At 32.1% G+C, this 19,490-nt stretch overlaps 2 protein-coding genes across 2 annotated transcripts; both read right to left on the minus strand.

Moving 5' to 3' along the window:
• Positions 1–7,909: 7,909 nt before the first annotated feature.
• On the minus strand, positions 7,910–10,077 carry LOC137931296 (uncharacterized). Its single transcript, XM_068774736.1, has 4 exons — positions 9,996–10,077; positions 9,824–9,913; positions 9,335–9,751; positions 7,910–8,114 (listed from the first exon to the last, which is right to left on the minus strand). Exons 1-4 carry the CDS (start codon positions 10,075–10,077, stop codon positions 7,993–7,995), a joined length of 711 nt encoding a protein of 236 aa, XP_068630837.1. The 3' UTR covers positions 7,910–7,992.
• A 1,732-nt stretch (positions 10,078–11,809) lies between these two features.
• On the minus strand, positions 11,810–19,287 carry LOC137931147 (uncharacterized). Its single transcript, XM_068774547.1, has 8 exons — positions 19,157–19,287; positions 18,223–18,555; positions 17,556–17,674; positions 17,171–17,233; positions 14,606–14,671; positions 13,644–13,709; positions 12,976–13,032; positions 11,810–11,866 (listed from the first exon to the last, which is right to left on the minus strand). The coding sequence occupies exons 1-8, from the start codon at positions 19,176–19,178 to the stop codon at positions 11,810–11,812; spliced, it is 783 nt and encodes a 260-aa protein (XP_068630648.1). The 5' UTR covers positions 19,179–19,287.
• Positions 19,288–19,490: the final 203 nt, after the last annotated feature.

Genomic DNA, 19,490 nt, shown 5'->3' on the forward strand with positions numbered 1-19,490 from the left:
TTTGTATTTTAAACAAATGAATGTCAAAAATTTACATTTACCTTTAAAAAGATTTTAAAGGTGTAAAGTAAGTGCCTACGATATTACGAGATTCTTCAAACTACAAGAAGAAAACTTAAAAATTTTGTTTAGAAAATTGAAAAAAAAAATGTTTCGATGATTTTTTTTAAATACCGCAATCTCCCACGGTTTTTACGGCCCAGCAGTCAACGTCATACAGTTGCAAGAATGATGATAATCATGAACCGTGCGGGGTTCACGATTAACCTAACACATGAAATTTATTCATTTTACACAATTTTATGTCCTTCTGTGTTTTCCCGCCATAACGCGAGGATTTCCTTTATTGTATTACTGTACTGTAAAATTTATCCTGATTAATTATGTAACAAACTGATAAATTGTTTTAATAGTAACGGTAATAAATAAATACTTTGATAATGTATAAGGTGCTTTTTTTATTTTAAATGTTTTTAATTTTAATGTATCGCATATATTTTAAATAAAATGTTTTTCAATAAGTCATCTAATTTTCCCTAAGTATTCGACATAATCATTTTTATATAACGCCTTCATCATCATTATTTCAATCTTAAATGTCCTCTGCTAGAAACAAGTCTTCACAGATTTCAAATAGGACAAGTTGAGAAAACGGTCTCTGTCCTGCGTTTTCATACGATTTCAACGACGTCGTCTGTTCGACTCGTGGGTCGGCTCGCTGCGTTTGGCGGTTCCCTGTGCTATATCGGTTACTCTCAGCCGCCTACGGGATCTACTCATTTGATTTGACATCGCAGGAAAATTCCCAGCGTACCTTTTTCCATTGCTTGTCTAGTACCTGCGTGTTGAGAGATCACGACCACATGACGCGTTATACGGGGTGACTTACGAAAATTACACAAAAACATTCGTGCTACACGTTATCCTTTAACACGGAACTAATTTATCTTGTTATAGGGGGATTACCGTCGTAATTAAAATTCCGTTTAGTTTAAATTATTTCATCATTGTGTATGTAGTTACGAATGAAATTATATTTCTTCTAATGTTATATGTAACACGAACCTTACTGATTTTTCAGATGGATGGATCGTCCAAGATGAAATACAAGTTATGTTATTACTTATCGGATTACGAACTTTTCCATCGCATCTGTGAGAGAATGGCGGCAATTTATTTGGATTACTTCAATTTTGTGTATTTCGTTTCGCTATTAGCCTGCAGTAAAATATAATCAGACGGCGATATTTGACGAAGCGTAATAATGAGACGGTTTAAGGAGAAACAAAAATAATCCTATATACGCAGAAGAAGAAATGAAACTGTTTGGTTGTAATAGTCATTGAAAATTATAATTAAGTAAAAATTATTAAGATTAAATTTGATTAAAAAAAAAGAAAGGAAGAAAGTTTCAAAAGCGACGTTACAGGACACCTGTATACATATTACGCCGATAACAATTATATACGAAACAAATATAACGATACAATAGTATGTAAATGTCAAATTTATTATTAGAGCATGATAAAAAAAATATGAGCTATATTAATGATTTTGACACCGTCGAGTTTCATGTACTGTATTCCACAACAGAGGAAATATGTTGGGATAAATATTGACATATTAATCCCAATATCTTTCTAAAGCTTACCCGGTTGTCATGTACTGTTTTTCTACGGCCTTAATGAACGCATGTATTTTATTAAAACATTATAAATCATGTGGTTCCGCTACATTACAGTATTTTACAACTACTTGGAAAACACTATGCGGAAAATATGGCTCTAATGTTTATCTAATATCGGTCCAGCTGTCATCGAGTTCTCAAACTATTAGGGCCCTTTCACACATCATTTACCTGCTTCATGATATAGCAGTACGGTCGTTTGGGCGTCCGCATTTTCCCAGAAAAGGGAACGCTGCAAATCTAGCAATGTTGCCACTGTAAAAAAAATATTGTATTTACGTTATGCATATGTAATTGAATTAACTTATTACGTATTATTAAACACTAAATCAAAATTATTTTGTACATACGAAATAACAGTGCGCAATGTGTTGTTCTTCACAATTTAAAATTTAAAATTGAACTTAATAAGCTGCTACGAACGACTAAGTAAATCACTTGGGGGCATTAAACGGAATCTAAGTTCGAGAAATTGTTTTCATTAAGAATAGAAATAAACAAATATAAGTTTCTACGGATTAATATTCTACATTGGTAGAAGATGTTTATACAAGTTAAAGCGCATTTAGAATTGTTTCACTTGAAATCTTGTTTAATTTGCCTTGCACTCAGACAACTTTGCCATAATTTAACTCTAACAACTATAATGTTAGCTTTAATACCAACACAAGTACCGATATTGAACTATTAGTTCAATATGCACAAATTTTAAATATGCTTTATAGATTAATGACCGTTGTTCGTAGTTTTATTTTTGCAAATATTCAAAATATATTCATACACACACACACTATATATATATATATATATATACATATATATATATATATATATATATATATATATATATATATATATATATATATATTATATGTGAACAAATAAAGAGACAAACAATTATAGTCATCAAAGTAGTTTTTGATAGTAGTTTTCTAAAACGTTTGTGTTAGCGATATGCCAAGCACAGTACAAAAACTTATACTTACGTTTTTTAAATTTTAAATGTAATTTAGGCTTCCTAGGAAATCTTTCAGTTGTGGTTTTCCACATAATATTCCAACGTCTACGACAAATGCGACCCACGGAGATTCGTTTTGTGAATGTCGTGAACGGTCTTGGAACTGAAAAGGACAAAAGTTTATTACTGTCAATAGGTCACAACAAAAAACGTAACATTACGCAGGCATGAGACAACTTGCCTAGAATCTGGCTGTTTCTAACTTTTTGACATTTCTTGCATCTGCCTCTACAATCTCTTAGATTTTTACTGAACTGTTTCGCAACTTCCCGTCTCCAGCAATAGTGATGATAGTATTCATGTGAATCGCATACATCTGAAACAAATTTCACCCGAGTTTTTTTTTAAACTAAATTGAATAATAATAATAATAGAGAACTAACAACGTGACCATAGGTATTATTGCAACAAAGTTACATCGTTTGTCAATAAATGTTTATGGTAATTTGCTAAATAAAATAAATAGATACAAACTTAGATATATACGCAATGGTTTTACGGATTTTTCAAAATAATATTGCCAACACTCGTTTATATTGTGCCGTTTGAAGGAAAATAATTTCCATATAATTAAAAGGGTAGTGGTTGCTGGCAACAAAAGGCAAAAGAAGAAATAGATACATACATATATATATACATGTGTGTGAGTGTATATATATATATTTAATTAAAATTGGCAGTGGGCAGAAGGCCCGGTCTTTTTATATCACAGCTCGGTACTCCCCTGACGATGGAGGTAGCCAGCCGCACGATCTCCCAGCACTGATAAGGCGGCAGCAAGTTGAGAACAGGGAGCGCCGGTAGTTCACAGAATGTGTAAGTTCCGGTGATATAATTTCAATCTCAATGATAGGTTTTTTTTGTATAAAACACGCACCCCTTTGGGTTGCGAGGCTATGTAAAGGTTGTGACGTGAATTAAATGATGCCCAGAGAATAAAAAGGACCAACACGTGAATTTATAACGTAATATTCTAATTGGCCCCGGCGCGTGAGACGACACGTAGCGTGTGAACGCAACCGACACAAAGAGTGCATACATGAACCTATCAGAAAGCGGAAATATAAAAAAAACAACATTCCTGGAGCTAGAAAGATGCTAAAATCGATACTATGGAATCAGTAAAGATCACAGGGAAGGTCGAAAATGCGATAGAGAAATGACACCATCAAGGCGATGATCGTCATGAACTAGAGAGGCAAAGTGGAGAGATATGATGGCGACATGGTTGAGGGAAAAAAAAAAGAGAGAAGAAATAATCATGTTTAGCTTAAGTGTTACATTTATTAATAGAGTAATGTTGTAATAGTGTTACATTTATTAATAATCTAGGCTTTATGATAATACTGCGAAGCAATGCGTGCTCGTTCGTAATTTCTCTAGGTAAAATAATGAAAAGCAATTACAAGAATTAAGTTAGAACGCGAAATTGTTTGCGATATAATTTTGCCCCCGTAATTTGATGATGACTAAATAACTGTTTGTAATGTACACTGCGTACATAGTTTATACGTAATTTTGAAGGATTAAAAAAGATAACCTTTGGTTTTGTAAATAAAAAAATATTATTGAGCCCAAGAGTCCACTAAAAGTTTAGCTATAAATAAAACACCTTTCACGTAAGACTAAGTAGAAGATCAAAATATAAAGCAGTGATTTATGTTTAAATATGCACGAAAGCAATGCATTAGTATCGATTCTACTATCACACTTACTCCTTGTTAAGTAAAAAAAAATGAAAAGTTTTTATTGATATTTTTTAAATTGTACACGTATCAAATAAATAGTTGGTACGTAATCGTAAACGGTACGATATAAGAGTTGTATCAAAAGTTAATACCAATCTTTGGAAACTTTTCCAATTTTTATTTCGGTCGCGCCGAACCAAACTAATCCTCAGAAACTTACTATAACTACAAGCGCTATATAACTAAAATTAATAAGATTTACCCTTAAAATATCTTCGATTCTCCATCCGTGACGAACACATTTTGAATGTAGACCCATCTGATAGTCTGTTCTGCTCGTTAGAGGATAAACTTTCATCACAATTATCTAGACGTATCCAACTTTCACTGAGGTCGTCATTTAAGCTAGAGTGAATTTGTTCTATATCATAATTACTTGAGATATCTTCACAAAATTCTATATCTGTTCCAGTTATACAACTAATAATGTCATAACCTTAAACGAAACATTTCTTTTAGCAATTAACTAATTACTAACGCTAAGCTGATTACCTAAAATTCTATCTGTAAATTCTTCTTTGTGACTAAATACATATATATCAGAATACTAAATTCCCATAAGCTTAATCTACAGAAAACGTTGGTTTATGAATTGACAAAAAACTCGTAGATAGACTTGTGGATTTGTTTGGTTTTATTAATTAAATAAAAATAGATAACCTTCTGCTTCCAAATTGGTCATTCTTTGAAGAATTTCAGAAGGACATTCAACATATGACGATTGGGGTATTTTGGCGCTTATTTCACATGTTATTTCCGAAACCTTGTCGTTTTGTGTTTCTGTAAAGAGTAAATATTTTACTTTTACATCTTTGACAACATTTTAAAAAGGTGAAACTAGTTGATTATTTTTAACTTTCTTCATTATTATTTGTATTTTGGACAATTTATACAATATCACCTTTTATTGTAATAAAGCGAATAACTAATTTATTAACAAAGATTTAAATTATTAGTACTGATGTGTGAACACAAGCATGAAATACGAGGCGCAAGCGGCGATTTGTAGGTCAAAAACATACCTTTTTTTCAAAATCTGGTTTGTGTTCTAATAGTAAACAATAAGGTGAATAACACACGTAGTAAAACCAAATGAGTTCTACCTGTTTTTGTAACATTGTATTGTAAATTTTCCTTTTTCTTAATCGTGCTAGTCATAGTTTTGTTTGGTTTACTGCAATCTATTTTCTGTACCAATTTATCTGCGATTTCTGCTATAAATATTATAAAATACTTAAATATCTGATAATTTTTTAGGAAATAATAATTATCGTTGAAGTACATACCTTCACTTTTATTTCGAGACTTTGTTTTCAGGTATTCTTTTGTTTTTAACTTACAATTTTCGAATATATGGTTAAAAGTACCAATAGGTTTCTTTGCTTTACTGTTTTCATTGTGATTCTCTATAGCAAGATATCCTAAGGCAGGTAAGTTAGTTAAACCGAATCAAATTGATACTTGTCTTCTAACTAATAGAATTCTCAAAGTTTGATTATTTTATCAACTTTTGAATTGTATCACATTAAAAAAAAGGCCAATAAATATCAATATTTTTAAAATAGCTTGTGGTGCTTAGCTTATAATAAAATAAAATACGGTCTATTTGAAACTTGTATACAATCATTAAAAATTTTATCAATAGTAGTATTTATTTGTTTTACTGTTTCACCTGGGACTTTGTCGTCGATCGGCAAAACTCGTTGACTTCCTTGATCGATATCAAAGTTACTGGAGTTGATATCCTCAACTAAAGTCTTTAGTTTATCTGTTTCAACCACTGTTGAAATGTTTCTGATATTATTTTGAGTTGGTATAAAATTGATCAATTTCTTGTCTGGAAATTAAATCTTTTTTATTTCACTTACGACAACGCTATGAACCAGCCTGATTTAAAGTAAATTACTATTATGTACCTATTATTATTTTTCTTTTTACGTGATGGCATTGTCCTCGACTGATTTGTGGAATCAATGTACTAGATAACTCATGAGCATAACAATTGGCAGGTGGCTTTAAATATTCTGTAGTGTGCTCCATTAGCCATTCTGAACATTAGAAAACACGATTAAAATATTTAAATATTTCAAAATCAACAAAAATAACTTACCATTCAGTCGATCACTGCCTATGTTATGGTGCTGTCTTATTTGCTCCAATAGCACTTTGGTTTTTGTGGCCGAACTTGATTCGATTTGAATTTTCGAATGATTTTCTAAATATAAACGTTCACCTTATTAACTAAATAGTTCATTAGTTTGAATAACTACTTAAATTGTTACAATTCTATAAAACCTTGTTTTATATTAATCTGTTGTATTTTTTCCGTTGGTGGGTACATGAGAAGCTTTCGGTATTGCTTTCGTGGTTTCAAGTTGTTCTGTAATGTTTCCGTTATAGGAGCTTCTTTTTGTCGAGGCTTTAATTTATCGACTAAAAAGTAATATTTTTATTGTTAAGTAAACCACTATACAGGTATATGACTCACATGTAAACTTTTTACTATACCTAATATTTTTTTATTCTTCACGATCATTTTCCTCACAGGCTTACTAGGTCCTGCTGTTCTATCGCCTAGAAGTTAAACAGTACGTCAACATATATTAAAATTTATGTTAGAGGCGAGGAGATTGCGAAATTTTGATATTTTTGCAGTAATACCGGATTGTAATTTATAGCACGGCGTTTTGCAGCATTTGAAATTTATGTATTTGGTTGGAAATTGTAAATTTTCATTGATATTTTTCGTTTTGACTTCCTTTTCATCTACAAGTTTTGCTCCGTTTTCTAAAAGATAACATTATTCATTGGTTATATTAACTGACATTTTTATTTTTAAATTAATTGTTTTACCTGTCTTGAATTTGGCTTTGTAAATTTTAAACTGTCCAAATCCGACGACATAATTATTTGTGAATAACGCTTCTTGTGTTCTGTTCTCCGTTGCATCCATTTCAACTAATGATCCTGAAACTACGAAAAGCCCAAAAAGTATGAAAATAACGACACATTGAAAACATAACCCGGTAATATGGTTAAAGTAAAAACAAAATCAAAGTTAGGATGCACCATGTATTAATTGACACCAAGTGAGATTTACATTCTCCCCTTTTAAAAGCTTTTACACCTATAGTTATAGATGGCGATTAATATCACCCTGTATACTACCAACGATATTTACTTACGTGCCTACAGTTATTCTTGTCAGATTCTCGATTATAACTCTGGTATTTGTTAAAACACAAAACTTTACTATATTATTTTTGATTTACCACAAACATTGACAATTGCAACGTACATATTGAAACATCACTAAATTTGGTTTCTTCGATGTTAGCATAAATATACAGAAAAGAAACCTCGTTTATTGTTTTTATTGGGTTTAATATTTTACATGAAATTTATGAAAGCTAATTGTTACATTTTATTTATGACATGTAGTAAATTTGACTCGGCTTGTATTTGACAGGATTGAATTTCTTCTTGATTTTGATTTATTTCAGTCCCGACGATGTTATATTTTTAATTTTGATCTGGCTTTACGGCTTTTGCGGAGGTTCAATATTTCTAGATGACTCAAGTGCTTGTTCAGCTTGTATTATTTCTAATTTCTTCATTAATTCTTCTTGCACGCTATCGACAATTTCTTTTAGATTTTTAGCTGTAATAGGAAATTTTTTATGAAAAATTAAAGCAGATTGTTTTTTTTTTGTAAATTTAACATTTTAATTGCTGAAAAAATATTTTTTTAAACTTGTCATTGTGTAGTTGTTTTATTAAAACAAATATTATTTTCGTCAATATAATCTAAGCTACATTAAATATCGGAATTGCTTTATATCGAAGTTCTCATACCCCGATATATCATACTGGCTAAATAAAATTTTTATATTTAAAGGTTGTACATGAACAGTGCTGTCGGGGTTATTGTTGTTATTAATTGGACACACATCTTACAGAAAGATGAAGAAGTACAACAGAAGAGACCAATTAATAGAATTTTTAGTTAGAGAATAAAATGTGTAATCTTTGACAAGAGCTAATTTTAATACTGGAATGGAATAATATTCTATTTATTAGGGCCCACCATTCAACACAACAATGTAGAACTTATTAAGTTTAAATGATTTAGTTAAAAGTGTGCTTGCAGAAAAGTACAAAATTAGATGTGACAATTTAATAAATATTTTAACGATTAGATGATTATACAGTTTGCATATTTAGGAAGCTATGAAACAAAGCTTAAAATACTTAGACGACAAAGTTATCTTGCAGTAAAATGTATTTTTTTTTTAAATAAACCGTACTTTGGTTTACATTACGGCTATCTGCTTTGTTAACACTGTTGAAATTTACTTAACGCAATTTTATAAGAATCAAATAGTTATTATGATTTTAACAGTGACAGATTATAAAAAATAATCATGAAAAGTCATTGTTAGATTTTATTTTCATTTTTAAAACATCTCAAATGAATATTTCGATTTTTGATAATTTGGTTAATGATATAGAAGACGTATAGTACCTATCATATAATATTATGTATATTACTGATTAAACACGTACTTATAAAGCTCGCTGGTACGTTGGTATAGGTTTATTAAATTTAGTTAAACATTTGATTTAGTGTTATCGTCTGACCTTTTTTCCTAAATCTTTTTAAATATCTGTTAAGGAATTTTCTCTACGTATTAATGCATTAAAAACGAAGTTAGATACTAGAACGAGAAACATAAAACTTTACTATATATCCTCGTTTCTAGCTATATTGTAAAATACATTTCAATTTAGAACAATATAAAATTATTTCTAAATAAAATTATAATGTTCTATGTAATATATAACTAAACCTTATACTTATATCGGTAAAATTTTTCTTACCGGTTTTTTTATTAAATTCTTCTGCAATCAATGATATCTTTTTAAGAGTATTTACGTGTTTAGCTAATTCAACCGCAACATCATTGTTGGTTCCTGTATTCACACCAGCATCTTCCTTAACCGCTCTTTTACTTTTTTCGGCGGCTATTTTAAGCACTTCGCTGTTGATGACTGGCATTTTGGGAGCCTTGAATGGTGATTTTCTTACGTTCTGTTCCACCGCTAGTTGTTTAACTTCAACTTCATTGTTATTGGCAGATTTTATTTCAACATTAAGTACTTCAATTTTATCACTAGGTATAAGCTCCGGTGCCAAATTTTGTAGATTTTCTAATACCAGCGGTGGCTCCGGAATTTCGAGACGTTTTTTGAAAAATTTGACCGGAAGAGCATTTGTTATACTATCTATTATGGTTTCTAAAATAAAAGCTAAGAGTATAAATCAATTTCTTTTTCGAACACTTATTTAATAAGGCTGGCTTTACTTACGTACTATGTTTTTAGGAGATTCTTCTTCCTGTTTCTTTTTGGATGCTAGTTTTCTAGTTAGTTCAGCTAGAAACATCGAACACGTTGGACCTATAATGTTAAAATATTATAATTATTTATAGACCGTTTTTTTTAAATTGGCGATTAATTTAAAAATATTAAAAACATCAACCGTCGCTCTTTCGCTTCTTTGGAGTTTTTGGTTTGCCAGTAGATTTTTTATTTTTTGCCTTATATCGCGATGTCTTTTCCATACCTATGAACAAAAAATAATATACTAGATTTAACAAAATACTCTTTTAAGAGTTAAATTCTATATAATTTTCGATGTTGTTAAATATTCAATGCCAAATTTGTTGAAAGATTTGTTTTTGTGATCACCTACATGATCGATTCGTCGTAAAAGTAATCTAACGTATTTTCTATAGTGTCGATAAATATCGAATAAACTAATTATTATGGGGTGCGTTGTGCCAAATATTCGATACTATCGTTTTTAGTTTTATAACTTGTTTTTCCAATAAAATGTTAAGACTTTGAAATATATTTTTTTCTTTATATTAGTGCTGCTAATAAGTCTTAAATCGAATGTTTATACCTTTTCATTCAAAAATTTAGCTAGTTCTGATGAACAATTACTTCGTCATGATTTTAATATTAGTCACTAAATCAATAAAGTTTAGTATTGTATCAAGGATAACAACCAATTTAACTTTTAACACCAAAAAATAGACTTATGGCGCCCATCACAGGTACTTTGCCGAAGCTATATACTGCTAAAGACTGACACAGATGCCGATATTGCGCGACAAATTTTCCGAAAAAGGTCACGATTTTTAGAAGTAAGGGATACGATGCAACGGGAGAAAGAGATTTTAATAAGATATAAATGCTAAAAAAACTTTATTTTTTGTTATCTCCGAATACACTAGGTTATGATTTTAAAAGAAAATTATTTATTACTCATAATATTGAACCAAAAGAGACGAGCTGACATTTATCGTAAATATGTGATTGTCGATTTAAATATCAAAATAATGTTTATATATATACTTACCAATTTCTTATTGTTGAAGTCTCGATTTGAATCGAGACTTCAGCATCAATAGTATTTAATATTCGCTGCATAAAAATCAGTACTATAAATTTAAATCACATTTATTAACTTCGTCACATTATATTATAATGACATGGAGCAATATTATTATAGAGATTTGACATAAAACAATGATATTATTAAAAAAACACTAAAAAGGTTGTATTTCTGTCTTTGGTCAACTATGATTTGAGAGCTATTGTTTTTATATTTTGCTTTTATATTTTCTTGTTTTTATATATTTATTTATTGTATTAAATACACATTGCTTCGCTCCTCGAACAATCGTCTAATTATATGTCCCTCCCATAGTAGTGATTTTACACCCTCCTTCTTCGCAATACAATTACAAACATTTCTCTGGACCGCGCTTCCGCTCCATACTAAGAAGATCAGGAATCGTTGCGTATGCAAAACGAAGGTTCAAAAGCTTTTGCTTGACAAGCTGACGAAATCGTCACGATAATTAGATTTATTTATTATGTTGTAAATGTATATGTAGATAAAAATACAAGTAATATATTATTCTTATCTCATTATAGGTAGCAGTAATCATTAGTATATTTATGGGTTTTTGATCTTTGTTATTATTTTCCTTTTCATTAATTTTACTTTTTCTTATATTAACTTATTTCACCTACCTTTTTTACTTTATCCTTGCGCCGCTCATACGGCTAGCTTGTAGAAACTGCCTTCGGTGTTATGTTCGCCGGTATACATACATTGTATAAGAATTGTTTAAACAAATAAAGCGTGCAAAAAATACGTCCCACGACTTGGTGGGTCACTATCGCTTTACTATTGGCATAACTCTAGAAAATATTAGCTTTGGGAGTATATCTATCAGTAAAACCTTCAGTTATAGGGAGGACACATAATTTTAACACGTTTTATAGCTCCATATTCTTTTTTTTCAGGGGAGTATGGATGTTCTCGACACCGTGCCTCTGGGGGAAAAACAAGAATTTGGCATTTCAACCCAATAAAGCTCTGTCGGTGGTCGCCATCTGTGTGACCATAAGGGACTTCAGTAACTTCATCGGAAACTTAGTTTTTGCTTAAGTCACTCGCGCTGTGATATTTTAGATAGCTCGTACTTGGATATCGTTGTTCAAGTTACCTCGTAACTTGTTGTGCTATCGCGATCATTAGAGACTACACCGATCCATTGTCCACCTGTCTTTGAAGTTAGTGTGATTTTTTTAGCACGAACCCTTAACACCTGCGACTCCGAGCTTTCTATCCTTTATACAAACATAACAAGAAAGGACAGTTCAAGAAAAAGTGTTGAAATTAATCAACACGATTGTCTTAAATATTTTCGAAGAAAGAAACTAACAGCAACATTAAGAAAACATCTTTATTTTAAATTTACAGTACGCTACCACTTTTTGAAATTGGAACAGGAACCTTTGATAAAAATGCCAAATCGTCGAGTTTTCACTCAGTTTGTCGACGTTTTTGATTCGTCGACTAGTTGCTGAAACAAAATATCTGTTACAGAAAATAGTATATTTTGGTATATAATCTAGAAATACTGACTTAGCTATTCTAGATTAGCATATCAAGTACCCAAAGTAATTTAGAATCCTATAGCTAGTCTATTCTCAAGTCATGTCTTCAAATTGGGCATAACCAGAAATTTAGTCTAGATACGATATTAGGTATCATTTAGCGCTTGAAATGTTTTGAATGTGTGATTAATTGATTTCAAATGCATTGGATTGTATAATTGTTTACCAAAACTATATTGACGGTACTATTTTGTATCTTGTCTTAAAGGCAATATTGTTATTTCAGCTATAGGGCTTCCGGTGTTGTACATAGTCCGCCCATATAAACTTACTATAAGACCAGTTGGAAGCGGCCTGCGTTCAGCGTCTTCAGACGACCCTAACAAGCTAGTCTGTTAGCTTGCGCTTAAAGGGATAGTTATTTGTTCTTAGCAATTAACATAATTAAGTATGGTAGATAATAGGATTTTGAAATTTTTAGGATTGAGTAAAATGTAAAAGAATATCATAGTAATCCGAAAAAAAATATGTTTTATTCTTACTTCAGATGATGGACGGCTTGGAGGTTTAATCGATTGTTCCTTCAGTTGATTGGGCTCCTGTTAAAAATATGAACATAATTTTATCGAATATTATTAAGGTGTCAACTTATGTTACTTTTTATTTTTACACAAATATTATATTAATTAATATTTTGAAACATTTGATCGATCACAGACATTTTTGTGATGCAACATTTTTGAAGACGTCTGAAATAGTATTGACATTGATTGGTAGGTTAAATGCAAGTATCAATTTATGCACATTTTTAAATTAAATATTTTGTAATAACTTTTCGCGCTAGTATACCCGGAGTGTAGTGGCCTACCCATCATGTGAACGATCGTCGTAGCATCTTTGGGCGGCGTCAATGCGACGCAATGGGTTCTTATTGGCTGATATAATAACAATAAAAATTTTTCCACCCATTCTGTTAATACTATTTTAATGTTTTTGAAGAGGATGCAATATTACTTTCAAATTTAAATACGTACGCATTTTTAATCTAGTTTTATTATCGTTTAATAAACTTCGGATAATACTTTCCATAGGTAAACTGGAAAAGTGTCCACAATAATATTATTTAACAGTCACAGAAATAATAACCCTAATCTCATTGACTTCTTTGAAAGAAGGCATATTTTTAGTGTAATATTGAGTTTTTTCTTACTGTAAATGGCGCCGATGTTTGCAGGCTTGGTTTGTCTATTGTTTGTTCATTCAATTGCTTTACTTCCTGTAATTATCACAATATTTTAGAATTTAAAAAATAGTCAATATGTATTTGCTTTAATATATTTAATGTTAGCATCTTTCTTAAACCTATTAAGTGTTATAACTGCATCTATGTAATAAATATTTTTCATCGATATTTTCAAAGTAGTGTAATCATTTGATTCGAAACAACTAATTTTATAATAAAGATTGAAAATGCACTAAAGAAATATTTTTGAGGTAGAAAACATACAATTATAATAAGTTTTTTAACGCTATCTTGTCCGCGTTTGATCCCCAACACGCTTGATGGAGAGTGACAATGTGATTGAAGATCAAGTTCGCAAACTCAGTTGGAAGAATGAAACCCTGAAGATAACTGGGCTATAATTCTAAATATAAGAAAACCGGCAGATTGATCCATCGTTCCATGAAGGATTATCATAACCTTGGATATCTAAAATAGCAGATAAAGTATAAGGGCTTAGTCACGAAAAAACAGGCCGCGCAGCGCGCAGAAATAATAGCCGCTCGGTTTTAAGGCTTTAGAACGACAAGCACTGCTTAGGATGTCCTCATAAGGAGGACCGAAATTCTCGTAAGGCCTCCAGAAGGTTTTGAATGCAAATTGCTTTCAATCGATCGTATTGGACTACAATATTAGAATAATATAATGAAGGCCTTTGTCCACCAATTCACGTCCTGTGCTCGAAATAATAGAGAAGAATAATGGTGAAGACGCTTAAAATGCTAAACTCAAACTGCATGTTGAAACTTCCACAAAGGGATTTAAAAATTCTGTTAAGAAAATTACGATGTTTAAATCGTCACTAAACAAAATCACTATTTAAACAGTCTATAGAATAGTTCGAGTTCATTGTTGTAGTTACATTACTTATTCAAAACAATTATATTTACCGTTACTTCTGTTGATGATAGTGGGCCACTGCATTCCAACGAAGATTCCTTAATATCTTTCGGTTCCTGCAATTGATTACAAAATAGTATTTTATCTTTAGTCTTAAAAGTGTCATCGTTTTAGTTATTGTACGAGTAGTAATGTTTTCTATTTGTTAAACATTAAGTTTTTACCCTCCCAGAGTGAGATAATAAAAATAAAAAGCTAAAAACAAAGTGGAAGGAAGTCAATAAAAAGAAGAAACCAAAGACGATAAGCCTTTGGCAGTAGCACTACGAGTCTATGTATTTAAGTTCGTTATTAGTTAAATTGCTTAATTATTTTCCAACAGGTCGCCTCTTGCGGGTCTCCTATTGGAAATCTGTGGGAGAGGCTTTTGTGAAACAGTAGACCGTCCTGCGGTTGAAATAAATACCATAATGATGCTGAAAGACAAGGTTTGAATTTTTAATGTTGTTTGTCGTCAATCTTTCACGTAATTCTGTGAGCAAACAAACACAATCCAATCAATATATCAATTATGACGATGAAACAATAACTCATTTTAGAAAGGTAATAATGTTAGAATTTATAATTTATATAATAAATAATAAAGTATAATGTAATTATACTTTATTATTTATTATATTTTGAAATTTATTCATTGTTAACCATTTTTGTTACTGCAGAACATTGTGTTATGAAACATATATATATATATATATAAATTATGTGTTAAGTTTGTAGCACTAAAATATGTGGTGCCGTAAGGAGACAGAGGGATCATTTCTTAAAAGATGGGCAACAACGTTTTCTAGGTGTCATACAACATAACACACTGCGATCGTCAACCCGCCTGCCAAGCGAGATGTTTATGGTGTCTTCAAAATCATGAATATTTCACGTAACAAATCGGTCTCTGGGCCCTGGCGGCCCCACTGTTCCTGGCTACAGTAGCGGCTACGGCAACAACAATCATTAACAAAAAGCTGGCTGCCATTAGCATCAACGATTGTTTACACATAACGTTAGAACGTTGCGGTTCGAGAAACAGTTTAAATAGGGACAGTGGAAATAGTCCATGTGATTTAACGGAGGTTTTTCTGAAGGTTTTTCTCGAGATTTTTTTGTCCTTTAGAGGCCCCATACCGATAAAGTTGTCAACCAAGAAAATCTCTGAAAAGTCTTTCAACCTAATGAAGGAGAAGAGCCGGTGATGCGTATAGCTAAAGGGGGTTCAATTAACGGATCTCAGTCACCGACTCGCGTCTTGAGCCAACTTAATATTGTTTTTGTTAAGGAGGCCATAGAGCAGTACAAAGGCTCTAAAGTATTCGTAACTGATCAGTATATTAGGCAGAGCCAGCTGACGAAACTGAAAACCGATGACGGCTAGATTGTATCATCTAAACCCGAAAAGATGAGAGATTATGAGAAGTTCTATGGGATAGTTATACTTTTCGAGACACGAACCTGTTACCAATACGACAAAGACCCACAAGCTAGATTGACTTGACGTTATACCGAAAATACTCTGGTCTTCGACTTATTCGAGATTAGTATGGTCCTCAAATAGATAAAAAATAACAAAGCACCAGGTGAGGATGGAATAATGGAGTTGTTTAATCCGATACTGTGCTCGTCTTTTGTAAACTTTGAGAAAGCCTTCGATTTGATAGAGACTTGGGTTAAGCTGCAATCCCTTCAAAGGTGCCAGATCGCTGATCGGTACATCCAGATGATGAAGTTGCTTGTTTGAAAACGCCACCATGTCAGTCAGGTTACAGAACCAGAGCTCCAATCCAATTGCGGAAAATTGTTAGATAGGGTGACATTATCTCTCCGAAACTGTTAAACGCTGTACTGAAAGAACTTTTCAAGCTCATGGAGCAAACGGCGAAAAGAGCGAGTAAATCACTCACAGTTTGCCGATGTTATAGTCATAGTGGCCGAGACCATGATAAACCTCAATATAATGCTCGATTATATGAGTAGAGCGAGAAAGTAGGTCTTACAATAAACATAAAAAAGGCGAAGTTGATGTCGAAGTCGTGTCTACTGAAGTAATTGCCGCAGGAGTTACTCGTCAAAAATACCGCAATGCCTGAAGATGAAGGTCTTCGTCAAGTGTGTGTTGCCGGTAATAACTTACTGATCGGAGACGTGATCACTCGATATGTTTTATAAAAAGACTCATGGTCATCCAGAGGGCAATGGAGAGATATATTCTCGAAGTTTTGCTACGAAATCGAATAAGAAATGGGTAGATCTGCCGAAGAAGCAAAGTCACCGAAGCAGGTCTACGAATTACTTGTCTAATGTTGCAGTGGCCAGGCACACCGCTCGTCTAACCGATGACAGTTAAGGCTGAAAGGTTTTAAAGCGGCGACCACGAGCTAGACGCGGCGTGGGCATGCCTCCCCCCTCCTCTGTGAACCGAAGACATAGTTAAGATTGTAGAAACTCGCTTGTGCGGGCAGCGTAAGATCAGCCATCGTGGCGATCTTCGGGAGAAGCCTTTGCAGTAGACGTCTAAGGCGTAAACGTAGAAGAAAAGGAAGAAATTATTTTATTGTTTATCTTACAACTTCTGCCGATGGCGAAAGGTTCCGTCGATCCACTATATGCTCCCTAATTGGCTTCAGATCCTGGAATTCAATGAACTTTTAGTTTCATGTGCTGTATTTTAATGTTTTTCGTTAAAAACTTAGATAATTTTATTATTATGCTAAAACTTTGATAAATTTATGATGGGTATTTTGTTGTTTCTCTTATTTCATAGCTCCTTTCAGATCTTGATTTTAATGATCATAAGTAATGCAAGGCAGGGTAAGTTATTTAAAATAGCCTAGATTTTATCTTAAATTGAAAACAGTTTATAGCATATCATTCATTCCACTATTTTTTATTAATGTTTAACTAGAGACGAAAAGTCTAAACTTAATTAAGAGTTCGAATTATTGTCATTACCTCCATTAAAGGAGTTCGGCAGCGCCGTTCCGGCTTCGGTCTTTCTAGAAACAATTTCAGCCCTCGTAATTTTTCAAACTCTTGTATCATTGTCTCGTCTACGGAACCCATCGTATTTTCTATAAAAAATGGTATTTGAAAAAGGGCCATACAGATTATTATTATAATAGTAAAATTATTGTTAAAATTTGCACTTCCAAATATTTACAACATAACGTAAAATAATTTAAAATCTATAGATTAAGAATATTTCTTTCACTTTTTCTTCATTATATTAGCCGTATGATGTCTACTGTTATGTATAGGCCCCTTCCTAGTTTTCCAATAGGGTACCGATTGGATGCGGACTATGTTCTAAAAAAAATACACTTAAGGTTGTAAACTCGTGGTGTCACTCCAAACAGACGCTTGGGCATAATTTTCTTCCATATATTTACAATAAGACTTCCACCGCTTACATTGCAAGTATGTTATTGACAATATCTATACTGTGGCATATATTTTTAATCGTTTTAATTTTTAAAATTATAAATAAAGTTGAACTGTGTTGAAATCGCTTAACACATAAAAATCTAAGAAGTGTTTTTAAAAAATTTTGATGCCGTATATCTAGACCAAGTAATATTCGCTCACGACTATTAGTTAATTTTAATGATAATAAATATACCGGGAAAACCATAATAGCTCTCGTGTGCATCAAAAAACTGCTCTTTAGTGATTTCATCTGTAATAGACGGGGAAAGAGAATCATCGTCTGTTTCACTCGATTCGCTACTCTTAGATCTCCTGTCGGCCGGTCCATTTATTTTCTTCTTAAGCTTTTTAAACTTAGAGTCTTGTGGTTTTTCAAGCACTGGCTCCGCTTTCTGTAACTCGTGAAGTTCAAGAACAAAGTGTTGTCTATCGAACATACTCGATGCAATACTTGACGCTGTCGATCTTGAAAGTGACGTGTCAGTATCATCACTTCCATCAATGATGTCGTCTAGTTCATCTCGTTCTGAAAAATGTTTCTCAATTGAAGTTTGCAAAAATGAAAATAATACATATAAGGAATTTATTTGAAGAACGCCAGGTTATATTTAGTTCATTTATTAGTAAATACATGTGATAAGCGAAAAGAAAATCGGGAACGCGGTATAATCATGAGTTTAGAATGACACACAGGTAAATAATATAACTCGATGCAGCAAAAAAAGTATTATAAAAATTCTGAAAATCCATTTTTGCTTTTAATTATCGATTGAAGTATCGATTTTTGAGTCTAGTATTTAGTTGAGTTTATATTTGTTATTAAGTTTAATTTATTGTGATGGATGGTACTGTTGCTAAATGCAGAGGGTGCTTAGAGTAAATTACGTATTAAAAGGGTTACTACGGGAACTTTGGGCTGTTATATAGTATTTTTATCAGATTGGAAGGTTGCCGATCTTTTAACTCGTTTGGCGGTCGCTCTATATAGAGACAAGGCACAGCTCCCGAGGGTACCTCGGCTTGAGTTGCACCTCATTACGCAATTAAAAAGCTTCGATTACCAGCGGACATGGCATGACCAGGGGTCATGTTCTATTGTATTGTTTCATATGAATAACTGGACTTACCATAGCCTTCACTATCGTCCATCTTGAATTTTATTTTCAGATTATAACAGTCTGGGGGAGAATATTTTGCCGTTTATGGGTCACCTAATTTAATTTGTCCATAATTCCGTTTAACAGAAAACAACGAAGTTTATTTTATTTTTATATTACATTTTATAGCTTTATTTAGTTTGCAAACTGTCAAAAATGAATGATGAAATTGACAACATATATGTTTAAATTTGGAATCGATAAGTAATCCTTACACTATATGGCTTTTGCTTATGGTAAATTATCATAAATAAGATATTATTTTATTACTCGGGATTTAAAAAAAATGTTTTTTTTTTTTTGC

The sequence above is a fragment of the Battus philenor genome, unplaced genomic scaffold (assembly GCF_028537555.1).
Source record: "Battus philenor isolate CCGP_79_NKW_IND1 unplaced genomic scaffold, ilBatPhil1.0.hap1 SCAF_7, whole genome shotgun sequence".
Taxonomy (NCBI): domain Eukaryota; kingdom Metazoa; phylum Arthropoda; class Insecta; order Lepidoptera; family Papilionidae; genus Battus; species Battus philenor.